This window comes from Mustelus asterias, chromosome 1 (assembly GCF_964213995.1).
Source record: "Mustelus asterias chromosome 1, sMusAst1.hap1.1, whole genome shotgun sequence".
Classification (NCBI taxonomy): Eukaryota; Metazoa; Chordata; class Chondrichthyes; order Carcharhiniformes; family Triakidae; genus Mustelus; species Mustelus asterias.
The window spans coordinates 195262328-195276675 of NC_135801.1; the positions used below are offsets into that span (position 1 = coordinate 195262328).

The 14348-nt window shown below is 47.0% G+C and overlaps 1 protein-coding gene across 5 annotated transcripts in view; it reads left to right on the plus strand.

The window, feature by feature from the left end:
- LOC144501162 (uncharacterized) overlaps positions 1-14348 on the plus strand; it is a 134488-nt gene that overhangs the window by 91848 nt on the left and 28292 nt on the right. For 2 of the 5 annotated variants that reach the window (XM_078224574.1, XM_078224584.1), the window contains one exon: positions 117-3188. In XM_078224574.1, coding sequence (XP_078080700.1) covers positions 117-3188 — 3072 coding nt within the window. The remainder of the gene's footprint in view (positions 1-116; positions 3189-14348) is intronic. The other 3 variants (XM_078224592.1, XM_078224601.1, XM_078224609.1) reach the window with 2 other exon arrangements.

Sequence of the window (14348 nt, forward strand, 5' to 3'; positions counted from 1 at the left end):
GATTAGGCAACACAACGCTTAACAAAAACTATTTGAATATGATCATATTTGAAGATTATTATGTTTAGCCCTGACACAACACTAACCAGGAGGAACATTCTGTCTTCCCTCCACAGCCTGGAAGTGTCTCCTATGGTAGAAACCAGTTCAGATGCTCCCTTGTTCTCTCCCTGTTTACCATTGCATCCTCCTCCTCCAGTTCCTCCTGTGCCTCTTCTTCTTTCACGTTCTCTTCATTCTTCCATCCACCCTGGCTCACTGGGTAGCACAACTAACACTAACCTCTTCACAACTGCTGAGGAAGCCCTTGTGACATCCTCAAAACCAACAACCAATCCTTTCTTCAACGCTCTACAGAGTAACCCTTTCTTTGAAGACCTCTTAGCTGACCAGATATTAAAATCTCCTCCCTTCACATCCTCTTCCTCTAGTTTAACCTTTGGGTTTCGAGGTGTACCTGATGTGTCGCTTCCCTCCCCAAGCACAGCTGGCTCTGGTGGCAGAGATTTGTACGCCTTGCCAAAACCCTTAGCCAAAGAAGAGATTCCTGCCAGGCCTCCTTCTCCTGCTCCAGCCTCTGCAATGACCAGAACAAATATATGCTCCTTCCAAAGCCCAGAGCCATCAGCTCCATCTGGTCCTCTGGACTCCTCGGATTCAGCCATGTGGTCAGCTTTCTTCCCTTCACTTGGATCAGATGCTGAGGTTAAAGGTCAAGTAATCAATTCACCGTTAGCAGCGGATGCACTGGGTGATTTGAATGTCGCCGCACCTTTTATTGGGCCAAGCCAAATGAAAATGGAGTCTTGGGTGGAAGTTGAGTGTCCTTCCATATTCACCCAAGAGGTTGACCACAAGACTGTGGAAATGGGTCCTTCGATTCCAAATACTATCTCAATTCAGCCCAATGATCAAGGTAGCAGCATCTCCTTCAATATCTCAGGACTGAGCGCCAACTCGAAAGCCAAGAATAATGAATCCTCAAATAGAATTCAGGAAGGAACTCCTACAGAGAACGCAAAACCCTTGGATTTAAACACCTGCTCTGCCCAAGACACTACCCTTTCGCCAACCATTGACGGCCTGTCTCAGGTGGAATGTGATGGGCCACTACCCATGATTCAGGACGCTGTCTTTAGTAAAGCAGGACATGATCTTGAACTCCAGAGTAACTGTGGGTCTCTTGCCTTACACCAAGAAAAGATTACAAAGGAACAAAAGGACCTCAGTAACATGGAGAAATCCTCAGCACTGAAGGAAAGTGGCAAAGGTCAAGGGGGCATTGCCAACAAGCCTGAAGGCTGGCAGCAGATTGGAAGTTCTCCTTTCTTGGTACCTGCACCAGAGGTCATTGCAGATGACAGTGACGGGACAGCACAGGCCAAACGTAGTAAAGCCAGCATTGTGCCTTTATTCCAAGATGGTCAGGATAATGTCCAAGGTAATGTGTGCTTCGTTCCTTCATCCAGTTCCCAAGTTACCTTTGGCAAAGATGACAAACGGTTATATGAAGGTGATCAAAGTGTTGTCACAGCGGGAAGCAAATTCCAGGATGTAGACGTGCCCGGTGAAGCTGCAGGGAAGAGTCCGGAGGCTGTTGCAGATAGCATAAATATTATTTCTGAATCACTTGTCAAGCTGGAGACTCAGTTTACACAGATTGGTCTTCCACCTCCTAAACCGCCTCGGCTGCCCACGTGTGCTGATCGGAGTTTGGAAGCAGAAGGCAACTTAGTGAAAGAGCAGCAAAGAGAAAAGGAGACGCCATTTGACCCTCCTGCGACTGCTGTGCAGTTAGTAAACCTAGCGGAGCAACAGTTAGACTGGAGGTTTGAACAAAAAGCCTCTCTTGTGGTCTCGGGCCCAGCTGTTGATGAGGTAAATCCTGATCGGACTGATTCCATCTCCGCACAGTCTGCCGCTAAGGAGTCTGTGGATAATATTAGACCATCAAATGATGTGGTAACTAAGGGGGAGGCCTCTTGTGGGACCATTGAGTTGAGTGTAAATGAGAGAACAGAGGTCGAGCACTACAAGACCTGCCTTTCTGCACTCTCAGTGGAGGGAATAAACACGTCAATTGATGGTGATGGAAATTCACACAAATTGGATGTTTTCCAACAAACCCTTACTTCGGGGCTAATTGAAGTCCGCCAGGCAAAGCAATCTGTCAAGTTACAGCCCACTTTGTTGAAAACAACTGCTGGTGTGAGCTCACTGGAGACCGTCTCACTGGTCGAGGCGAGGCCACTGACAGTGCTGGAGCGGCCAAGTGCATTTCATAAAGAGGAAACCAGTCTACTCTGGCCCGATCAGGCTGACCAATCAGAGCTGCAGTTCATATCAGCCGTGGAGGATCTGCCGCACAAATCCAGCCCTGTCCTTCCTGAGTCTTTGGGGAGCGGTCCAGAGTTCTACGGAAAGCTAAATGCTGAGATAAATGAGGAAGTTGGACAGAGAAGGGGGGCTTCCACATTGAGGGATTCTGAGGAATCGCTAACCAAGGATACTGAGGTAGAAACCTGGGAAAGCCAACCCGGCGAGGTTGCGGGTCAAAGCGCTGAGGTGAGGCCTTTCCCATGCGCTGAACCTGTGACATCCAGGACAGAAATGGATCAGCAAACCAGAGGAGAGGAAGCCACTTCGGCTGACCAACCTCCATCTGATTTTTGCCAGCCCTCAACTGTAAAACCTGTCCAGGGACAGTTTTCAGAAAAGGTAGATGGTGCGGCCTTCTGCCAGCCTCCTGCCCAGAACATTAACCTTCAATCTGTTGCTGAAGAGAAGCCAGTGTCTAACGATTGTTCTTTGGCCACACCCCATGGGCATTCTGCAGCTCATGATTCCTTCTTTGAGGAAGGGCTGAGCTTTAAAGAGCTTCATCTAAAGGCTGCACCGCATGCTCTTCAAGTCACTAACTTCACTAGGGAACAGTTGGCTCAGCCTGCACCAAGTAACAAGCCTCTGGCCTTCTCTACCCCTTACCCTGTGGCTGTAACTAACTCTAGAGTAACCGATCTGCCCTCCCCCATCCTCTTCCCTTCGAATGTGGTGACCCCCTCAGAGACCACTCAGCCAGCGGCCACCCCCCATCACTCGCTGCAGTCCAGTGGTTCGGTGCCAGCGCTTACTGTTTTGCCCCGAGAGACACAGCCGGCTGAGATGCCCTTCCCTCAGCAGAGAATCAGGTGAGCATGGCATAAGAAGTAATTACGTTTCTGAGAATGTTTTATGTTCAAAATGTTCGTTTTCAATAGCTTCCCTTCACATGAGTGTTCCTTATTGGGAAAATGCCTGATGTTGTCAATCACTTCTTTCAAGTTTCTTCCTTGAACTCCAGATTAATTGGATAGCTCTTTCAAAGAACTGGCATCATGGGCTGAGTGGCCTCCTTCCGTGCTGGATGATTCTAGATGCTGCATATATTTCGCTGGCAGCCAGCAGGCCTGTGGTACTTAACCATTCCTCATGTTTGAGCCTTGGCAGTGACTTCCACCACTGAGGGCCATCAGCCAATTGCAGTCCACGTGCAATTGACAGCAGGAATCATTGACAGTGACCAGGAGCAGAAACACAGAGTCCATTTTTTCCCATAGAGCCATAGAATCCCTACAGTGCAGAAGGATGCCATTTGGCCCATCAAGTCGTCTCTCTCTTCCCCTTCCTTAATCTGAGCACTGAAGTCCATTGTACTGCTGATGTCTTGGTTTGAGGTAGCTCACTCAGTACAGATCAGTGATTGAACCCTTGTGACTCGGTGCTATGTGAAGCAGGACAGTTACCCACTCGGGAAGTTCCAAGTTGAACCCACTTGTTTCCTCTGGCATTTAGCAAAGCTGATTGCTTTCCTATGCAAACTGCTATTTAGGAGTCTAAAGGTTGGTCATTCCTCCCAGAGAATGGCAGGGAGATGGAGGGGAGGGGTATTTGGCAGCAAAGTGAAGAAACATTTCAGCAACCAGACAAAGAAAGTTGGCATGATGTTGGGCGTGGTCTTCTCAAAAAGAAAGTGGGGACATTGTGCTGTATAAAAACTGAGGGGAAAGATTACACTTCCACCCCAATAAATAACTATCCCCCAGTCTGCACTGGGAATGATACGACTCAAACTCAGTCCTGGAGAGGTACTGATGGGGTTTCAGGCTAATGTTTAGGGACTGCTTATCAGATTGAGCAGAGCTCCCAGAGAGTCCGAAGTAAACCTTGAAACACATGAATGAAGAGCGCGTTTACTCAGATTAGTCACATTGGATACTCTGTGGTGGACTGTTGCTTCATTTCTGAACGCTATAATTTCCATCATACTGATTCACGTGTGTGTACTTGTGTCACGCACTTTAGTCATATACATTGCAACAGTCCTTAACAATGTATATATACTCTATTCCTGCAATACCACCCAGTGTCCCAGATTGCAAAAGGACGTTGTCCCAGTCTGTGAAAGGACAGTTTTTTTTATTCCTTTGTGGGACATGGCTGTCGCTGGCTGGCCAGCATTTATTGCCCATCCCTAGTTGCCCAAGGGCAGCTGTGAGTCAACCACATTGCTGTGGCTCTGGAGTCACATGTAGGCCAGACCGGGTAAGGATGTCAGATTTCCTTCCCCAAAGGACATTAGTGAACCGGGTGGGTTTTTCCGGCAATGGTTTCATGGTCATCAGTAGATCCTTAATTCCAGATGGGTGACCCAACCATTTCAATGGGTGCCCCGCCCGTTGTGTGGAAGGACGGTGCCCCGCCCGTTGTGTGGAAGGACGGTGCCCCGCCCGTTGTGTGGAAGGACGGTGCCCCGCCCCTTGTGTGGAAGGAAGGTGCCCCGCCCCTTGTGTGGAAGGAAGGTGCCCCGCCCGTTGTGTGGAAGGAAGGTGCCCCGCCCGTTGTGTGGAAGGATGGTGCCCCGCCCCTTGTGTGGAAGGAAGGTGCCCCGCCCCTTGTGTGGAAGGAAGGTGCCCCGCCCGTTGTGTGGAAGGAAGGTGCCCCGCCCGTTGTGTGGAAGGAAGGTGCCCCGCCCGTTGTGTGGAAGGAAGGTGCCCCGCCCGTTGTGTGGAAGGACGGTGCCCCGCCCGTTGTGTGGAAGGACGGTGCCCCGCCCGTTGTGTGGAAGGACGGTGCCCCGCCCGTTGTGTGGAAGGAAGGTGCCCCGCCCCTTGTGTGGAAGGACGGTGCCCCGCCCCTTGTGTGGAAGGACGGTGCCCCGCCCCTTGTGTGGAAGGACGGTGCCCCGCCCCTTGTGTGGAAGGACGGTGCCCCGCCCCTTGTGTGGAAGGACGGTGCCCCGCCCCTTGTGTGGAAGGACGGTGCCCCGCCCCTTGTGTGGAAGGACGGTGCCCCGCCCCTTGTGTGGAAGGATGGTGCCCCGCCCCTTGTGTGGAAGGAAGGTGCCCCGCCCCTTGTGTGGAAGGAAGGTGCCCCGCCCGTTGTGTGGAAGGAAGGTGCCCCGCCCACTCCAATGTGTTGAGTATAGGAATTGGAAAATCATGTTGCAGCTGTATAAGACTTTGGTTAGGCTGCATTTGGAGTATTGTGTGCAATTCCCGTCGCCACACTACCGGAACAAAGAACAAAGAAAATTACAGCGCAGGAACAGGCCCTTCGGCCCTCCAAGCCTGCACTGACCATGCTGCCCAACTTAATTAAAATCCCCTACCCCTCCGCGGACCATATCCATCTATTCCCACCTTATTCATGTATTTGTCAAGAAGCCCCTTAAAAGTCACTATCGTATCTGCTTCCACTACCTCCCCCGTCAACGAGTTCCAGGCACCTTCTGTGCAAAAGCTCTGTCTCATACATCTCCTTTAAACCTTGTCCCTTCACACCTTAAACCTGTGCCCCCCAGTAATTGACTCTTCCACCCTGGGAAAAAGCTTCTGACTATCCACTCTGTCAATGCCCCTCATAATCTTGTAGACTTCTATCAGGGAAGGGTGTTGATGCATTGGAAAGGGTGCAGAAGAGATTTACCAGGATGTTGCCTGGTTTGGAGGATCTGGACTATGAAGAAAGGTTGAACAAGCTTGGACTGTTTTCATTGGAACGTCGGAGGATGAGGGGGAACCTGATGGGGGTTTACAAGATTATGACAGGCTTGGATAGAACAGACAGTCGGAAGTCTTTTTCCCAGGGTCGAAGGGTCAATTACTCGGGGGCATAGGTTGAAAGTGAGAGGGGGAAAGTTTAAAAGAGATGTAAGGGGCAGGTTTTTCGCACAGAGGGTGGTGAATGCCTGGAACGTGCTGCCGGAGGAGGGTGGTGGAAGCAGATTCTATAACAGAGTTCAAGAGGCATCTGGATAGATACATGAATTGGCAGCAAATAGAGGGATATGGACCATGTAGAGGCAAGAGAATATTGGATTAGAGAGGCAGCTGTGTCGGTACAGACTTGGTGGGCCGAAAGGGCTGTTCCTGTGCTGTACTGTTCTTTGAAAGGCCGGTGTCCCACCCATTGTTTCAGTGTATCAAACATGTTTTGAAAATCCATATGAGTCACATCAATAGTGGTGCCCTTATCGACCTTATATGTTACCTCCTCAAAAAACCCCAAGTTAGCTAAACATGATTTTTCCTTAATGAATCCATGCTGGCTTCCCTTAATTATCCTGCACTTGGCCGAACTATAGTTTCCGGAAGTTTCCCTATTACTGAAATCAAACTGACTGCTCAGTAGTTGCTGGCTTTCCCTTCTTTAATTGAATAGACGGAAACTTTAATCCTCATTGCTTGATATTAGGCTGTAAGAGCGTTTATATGATGCTTGTTGTATTCTGATAATGGAGTCATATTGCCTGACTGGTTGGATGGTCCTGGTTTGAGTACGTGGTGTGGAGGAGGCTGGTTGATAGTCAGGGTTACTGTATGTATAGTTTGTGTGGTAGTGGTACCTGTTGTGAATCAGAGTGCTTTAACCTCCAGCTTTATCCCTCTTGAGGCCTGATTTTCTCCAGTAGCAGCCTATAAATGTGACAGCTAACTGGGAAAGGAGTCTAACAACACCAGGTTAAAGTCCAACAGGTTTATTTGGTAGCAAACGCCACTAGCTTTCGGAGCGCTGCCCCTTCATCAGGTGAGTGGGAGATCTGCTCATAAACAGCAAACAGGGCATATAAAGGCACAAACTCAATTTACAGAGTAATGAATAATGATTGGAATGTGAGTCTTTACAGCTAATCAAGTCTTAAAGGTACAGACAATGTGAGTGGAGAGAGCCTAAGCACAGGTTAAAGAGATGTGTATTGGCTCCAGTCAGGACAGCCAGTGAGACTTTCCAAGTCCAAGCAATTTGTGGGAGTAACAGATAGTGTGACATGAACCCAAGATTCCGTTTGAGGCCGTCCTCATGTGTGCGGAACCTGGCTATCAGTCTCTGTAAGAAGTTTAACAACACCAGGTTAAAGTCCAACCTTACTTTAACGTGGTGTTGTTTAACACCACGTTAAAGTAAGGTTGGACTTTAACCTGGTGTTGTTAAACTTCTTACTGTGTTTACCCCAGTCCAACGCCGGCATCTCCACATCATCAGTCTCTGCTCAGCGACTCTGCGCTGTCGTGTGTTGTGAAGGCCGCCTTGGAGAATGCTTACCCGAATATCAGAGGCCGAATGCCCACTCACCTGACGAAGGAGCAGTGCTCCAAAAGCTAGTGGTGTTTGCTACCAAATAAACCTGCTGGACTTTAACCTGGTGTTGTTAGACTCCTTACTGTGTTTACCCCAGTCCAACGCCGGCATCTCCACATCATGACAGCTAACTGGGCCATACTAGAAGGAAGATTCATTTTTATCCACAGTGCAAGTCAGTGCATCAGTCTGGAAAATGAGGCTTTACTCTGAGGGGAAATTCTAAAGATCCCCTTCAGAAGTGACCCTCACTTATTTGTCCAATTGGGATTTGAATCTAACCTTGGATTTCACCCCATCCTGTGCTGCCAAATTGAATTGTTTCTTCAGACATCACTTTGTGCTGGCGAAGGGTCACACAGACTCGAAACGTTGGCTCTAATCTCTTTCCACAGATGCTGTCGGACCTGCTGAGATTTTCCAGCATTTTCTGTTTTTGGGATCACTTTGTGTTTAATGGGAAGCTGGATAAACACATGAGGGAGGCAGGAATAGAAGGAAATGTTGATGATGTGAGATGGCGAGGGGGTGAGGGGAGGTTTTTGTGGAGCAGGAACACTGACATTGACCAAGTGACCAAATGGTTTGCTTCAGTGTTGTAAAATTCTATGTAATTGTATTACCGAGTGATCCAGAAACGGGTGGTTTAGAAATGGGCCATCATGATGTTTTGCATGTCAAAGATCAGAATTCTTTTGCAGGAAAGGATTAAAGGACGAGAATGTATTTGGCAATTTCTCATTTGATTACAAGCCATTGCACAACATGAGTCAGTGCCCTGAGGAGGTTAAGAGGCAAACGAAGGGAAGTTGCAAATCATAATCCAATCTCATTGCGTCTTTTGCGTATGATAGCACAGTGATGATTTTGATACACTGCTCTTCTTCCCTAAACCAAAGCACTCATTTTTAAAATTCTTTCATGAGATACGGGCATCGCTGGCAAGGCCAGAATATATTGTCCACCCCTCAGGACCCTTGAGAAGCAGTGTCGAGGAGTCTTAGAGTCATCGAGGTTTACAGCATCGAAACAGGCCCTTCGGCCCAACTTGTCCATGCCGCCCTTTTTTTTTTAAACCCCTAAACTAATCCCAATTGTCCGCATTTGGCCCATATCCCTCTATACCCATCTTACCCATGTAACTATCTAAATGCTTTTTAAAAGATAAAATTGTACCCGCCTCTACTACTACCTCTGGCAGCTTGTTCCAGACACTCACCACCCTCTGTGTGAAACAATTGCTCCTCTGGACCCCTTTGTATCTCTCCCCTCTCACCTTAAACCTATGCCCTCTAGTTTTAGACTCCCCTACCTTTGGGAAAAGATATTGACTATCTACCTTGTCTATGCCCCTCATTATTTTATAGACCTCTATAAGGTTACCCCTCAGCCTCCTAAGCTCCAGAGAAAAAAGTCCCAGTCTATTCACCATCTCCTTATAACTCAATCCATCAAGTCCCGGTAGCATCCTAGTAAATCTTTTCTACACTCTTTCTAGTTTAATAATATCCTTTCTATAATAGGGTGACCAGAATTGCACACAGTATTCCAAGTGTGGCCTTACCAATGTCTTGGACAACTTCAACAAGACATTCCAACTCCTGTATTCAATGTTCTGACCAATGAAACCAAGCATGCCGAATACCTTCTTCACCACTCTGCCCACCTGTGATTCCACTTTCAAGGAGCTATGAACATGTACCCCTTTCTTGCTCAACGTTTTCAGTTAAAAGTCAACCACATTGATGTTGGTCTGGAATTACATGTAGGTCAGACCAGTTAACAATGGCAGATTTCCTTCCCTAAAGGACATTAGTAAACCAGATGGGTTTTTACACAACTGATGCTCGTTTCAAGTCACCATTGCTGAGACTACCTTTCATTTCCGGATTTATGAAAAGGGAAGTGCAGTGGGTTTGTTTTATTCTGTTAATCACGGGAGGATTTAAACTAATTTGGCAGGGGGGTGGGAACCAAAGCAAAGGTGAATTAACTGAAGGGAACCAGAGAGTAGGGCGAGTAAGACTCAGAGCAGAAAAGGTGTGGTTGCTAATCAAAGAGGGTCTGGTGGACTGAAGTGCATTTGTTTCAATGCAGGAAGTGTAACAGGTAAAGCAGATGAACTTAGAGCTTGGATTAGTACTTGGAACTATGACGTTGTTGATACTACAGAGACTTGGTTAAGGGAAGGACAGGATTGGCAGCTTAACGTTCCAGAATACAGATGTTTCAGGCGGGATAGAGGGAGATGTAAAAGGGATGGGGGAGTTGGACTGCTGGTTAAGGAGAATATCACAGCTGTACTGCAGGAGGACACCTCAGAGGGCTCATACAGTGAGGCAATGTGAGTGGAGCTCAGGAATAGGAAGAGTGTAGTCACAATGTTGGGGGTTTACTATAGGCCGCCCAACTGCCAGCGGGAGATAGAAGAACAGATATGTAGGCAGATTTTGGCAAGTTGTAAAAGTAACAGGATTGTTGTGGTGGGAGGTTTTAACTTCCTCTATATTGACTGGGACTCACTTAGTGCGAGGGGCGTGGATGGGGCAGAGTTTGTAAGGAGCATCCAGGAGGGCTTCTTGAAACAGTATACAGATAGTCCAACTAGGGAAAGGGCCATATTGGACCTAGTATTGGGGAATGAGCCTGGCCAGGTGGTCGATGTTTCAGTACAGGAGCAATTCGGGAACAGTGACCACAATTCAGTAAGCTTTAAGGTATTGATGGATAAAGATAAGTGTAGTCCTCAAGTTAAGGTGCTAAATTGGGGGAAGGTTAATTACAACAATATTCGGCAGGAATTGAAGAATGTAGATTGGGGGCAGATGTTTGAGAGCAAACCAACATCTGGCATGTGGCAGGCTTTCAAGTGTAAGCCGATAGGAATTCAGGACTGGCACATTCCTGTAAGGATGAAGGATAAGTATGGCAAGTTTTGGGAACCTTGGATAACAAGAGATATTGTGTGTCTAGTCAAAGGAAAAAAGGAAGCATGTGTCAAGGCGAGAAGGCTGGGAACACATGAAGCAAGTGAGGAATACAAGGAAAGTAGAAAGAAACTTAAGCAAGGAGTAAGGAGGGCTAAAAGGGGTCACAAAAAGTCATTGGCCAACAGGATTAAAGAAAATCCCAAGTCTTTTTATACATATATAAAGAGCAAGACAGTAGCCAGAGAGAAGGTTGGCCCACTCAAGGACAGGGGAGGGAATCTATGCGTGGAGCCAGAGGAAATGGGTGAGGTATTAAATGAGTACTTTGCATCAGTATTCACCAAAGAGAAAGACTTCGTGGATGATGAGTCTGAGAAAGGGTGTGTAGATGTTGAGTCATGTTGAGATCAAAAAGGAGGAGGTAATGGGGTTCTTGAGAAACATTAAGGTAGACAAGTCCCCAGGGCCTTATGGGATATACCCCAGAATACTGAGAGAGACAAGGGAGGAAATTGCTGGTGCCTTGAGAGAAATCTTTGTATCCTCACTGGCTACAGAGGATTGGAGAATAGCCAATGTTGTTCCTTTGTTTAAGAAGGGTAGCAAGAATAATCTAGTTAATTACAGGCCGGTGAGCCTTACATCAGTGGTAGGGAAATTATTGGAGAGGATTCTTCGAGACAGGGTTTACTCCCACTTGGAAGTAAGTGGACTTATTAGCGAGAGGCAACATGGTTTTGTGAAGGGGAGGTCGTGCCTCACTAATTTGATCAAGTTTTTCGAGGAAATGACAAAGATGATTGATGAGGGTAGGGCAGTGGATATTGTCTACATGGACTTCAGTAAGGCCTTTGACAAGGTCCCTCATGGCAGACTAGTGCAGAAAGTGAAGTCGCATGGGATCAGAGGTGAGCTGGCAAGGTGGATACAGAACTGGCTCGGTCAGAGAAGACGGAGGGTGCGTTTCTGAATGGAGGGCTGTGACAAGTGGTGTTCCTCAGGGATCGGTGCTGGGACTTTGCTGTTTGTAATACATGTAAATGATTTGGAGGAAAATGTAACTGGTTTGATTAGTAAGTTTGCGGATGACACAAAGGGAGGTGGATTTGCAGATAGCAATGAGGGCCATCGGAGGATACAGCAGAATATAAATTGGTTGGAGACTTGGGCGGAGAGATGGCAGATGGCGTTTAATCCGGACAAATATGTGGTAATGCATTTTGGAAGGTCTAATACATGTAGGAAATATACAGTAAATGGCAAAACACTTAAGAGTATTGATAGGCAGTAGGTAGTCAAGAAAGCATATGGCATGCTTGCCTTCATCGGCCTGGGCGTTGAGTTTAAAAATTGGCAAGTCATGTTGCAGCTTTATCGAACCTTAGTTAGTTAGGCCACACTCGCCACACTACCAGAAGGATGTGGAGGTTTTGGAGAGTGTACAAAAAAGATTTACCAAAAAGTTGCCTGCTATGGAGGGCATTAGGTATGAGGAGAGGTTGGAGAAACTTGGTTTGTTCTCTCTGGAACGACAGAGGTTGAAGGACGATCTGATAGAAGTCTACAAGATTATGAAGGGCAGGGTCAGAGTCAATTATTTAGGGGCATAGTTTAAGATGCGAGGGGCAAGGTTTAAAGGAGATGTACAAGGTAAGTTTTTTAAACAGGGCGCCTGGAACTCACTGCCGGGGCAAGTAGTGGCAGCAGATACGAGAGTGACTTTTAAGGGACGTCTTGACAAATAGGATGGGAATGGAGGGATATGGTCCTCGGAAGGGTAGGGGGTTTTAGATCAGTCGGGCAGCATGGTCAGTGCAGGCTTGGAGGGCCGAAGGGCCTGTTCCTGTGCTGTAATTTTCTTTGTTCTAATAATTCACAGAACATGAGTTCAAATAACACCAGGGCAGATTCAGACTTTGAATTTGGTTCAAAAAATCTGGAAATAAAAAGCTGGTGTCAGATAAAAGTGACAATAATACACAATCACAGAGAATCACAGAATTGTTACGGTGCAGAAGAGAACCATTTGGCCCATCGTGTCTACACTGGCCCTCCAAAGGACTTAGTGCCATTCTCCTGCCTTTTCCCCGTACTCCTGCACATTGTTTCTATTCAAATAATTAATATCTAATGCCCTCTTGAATGCCTCGATTGAACCTGCCTCCCCCACACTTCCTGCCAGTGCATTCCAGACCCCAACCACTCGCTGTGTGAAAAGGTTCCTTCTCGCATCACATTTGCTTCTTTAGCAAATCACTTTAAATCTGTGCCCTTTTGTTCTTGATCCTTTTACGAGCAGAAACAGTTTCTCCCTATCTACTCTGTCCAGCCCCCTCATGATTTTGAACATCTCTGTCAAATCTCCTCTCCGTCTACTTCACTCCAAGGAGAACAGTTCCAATCTATCCTAATAACTGAAGTTTCTCATCCCTGGAACCATTCTTGTAAACCTCTTCTGCACTCTCTCCAATGCGTTCACATCTTTCCTATAGTGTGACAGCCAAAATTGTACATAATACTCCAGCCTAAGTAATGTCTTGTATAAATTCAGCATAATCTCCTTGCTCTTGTACTCTATGCCCCTATTAATAAAGCCCAGGATAATATATGCTTTATTAACTGCTCTCTCCACATGTCCTGCCACTCCAGTGATCAATGCACATGTACACCCAGGTCCCTCTGCTCCTGCAGCCCTTGAAGAATTTTATTCTTTATTTTGTATTGTCTTTCCACGTTCTTTTTACCAAAATGCACCATCTCACACTTCTCCACATTGAACTTCATTTGCCACCTATCTGCCCACTCCAACAACTTGTCTATGGCCTTTTGAAGCACTGTTCTCCTCACAGTTTACAAAACTGCTGAGTTTTGTGTCATCTGCAGACTTTGAAATTGCCTCCTGCATACCCAAGATATAGATCATTAATAGATATCAGGAAAAGCAAGGGTCCCACTATCAACCCCTGGGGAACACCACTATAAACCTTCCTCCAGCCATAATCTTTGACCATTACTCTCTGCTTCCTATTATTCAGCCAATTTTGAATCCGTGTTGATACTGTCCCTATTGTTCCATGAGCTATAACTTTTCTCACAAGTTTAGTGTGTGGCACTGTATCAAATGCTTTTTGAAAGTTCCATGTACGCTACATCAATAGCATAACCCTCACCGACCATTTCTGTTACCTCTTCAAAAAAATAGGCTGGAAATTTGGGCAAGGAAATGGCAGATGGAGTTCAATCCTGATAAATGCGAAGTGATGCATTTTGGTGGGAATAATGTAGGGAGGAGCTACACGATAAATGGAAGAACCATAAAGGGTGTAGAGACGCAGAGGGACCTGGGTGTGCAAGTCCACAGATCTTTGAAGGTGACGTCACAGGTGGAGAAGGTGGTGAAGAAGGCATATGGCATGCTTGCCTTTATAGGACGGGGCATAGAGTATAAAAGTTGGGGTCTGATGTTGCAGATGTATAGAACGTTGGTTCGGCCGCATTTGGAATACTGCGTCCAGTTCTGGTCGCCACACTACCAGAAGGACGTGGAGGCTTTGGAGAGAGTACAGAGGAGGTTTACCAGGATGTTGCCTGGTATGGAGGGGCTTGGTTATGAGGAGAGATTGGGGAAACTGGGGTTGTTCTCCTTGGAAAGACGGAGGATGAGGGGAGACTTAATAGAGGTGTATAAAATTATGAAAGGCATAGATAGGGTGAACGGTGGGAAGCTTTTCCCCGGCTCAGTGGTGACGTTCACGAGGGGTCATAGGTTCAAGGTGAAGGGGGGGAGGTTTAACACAGATA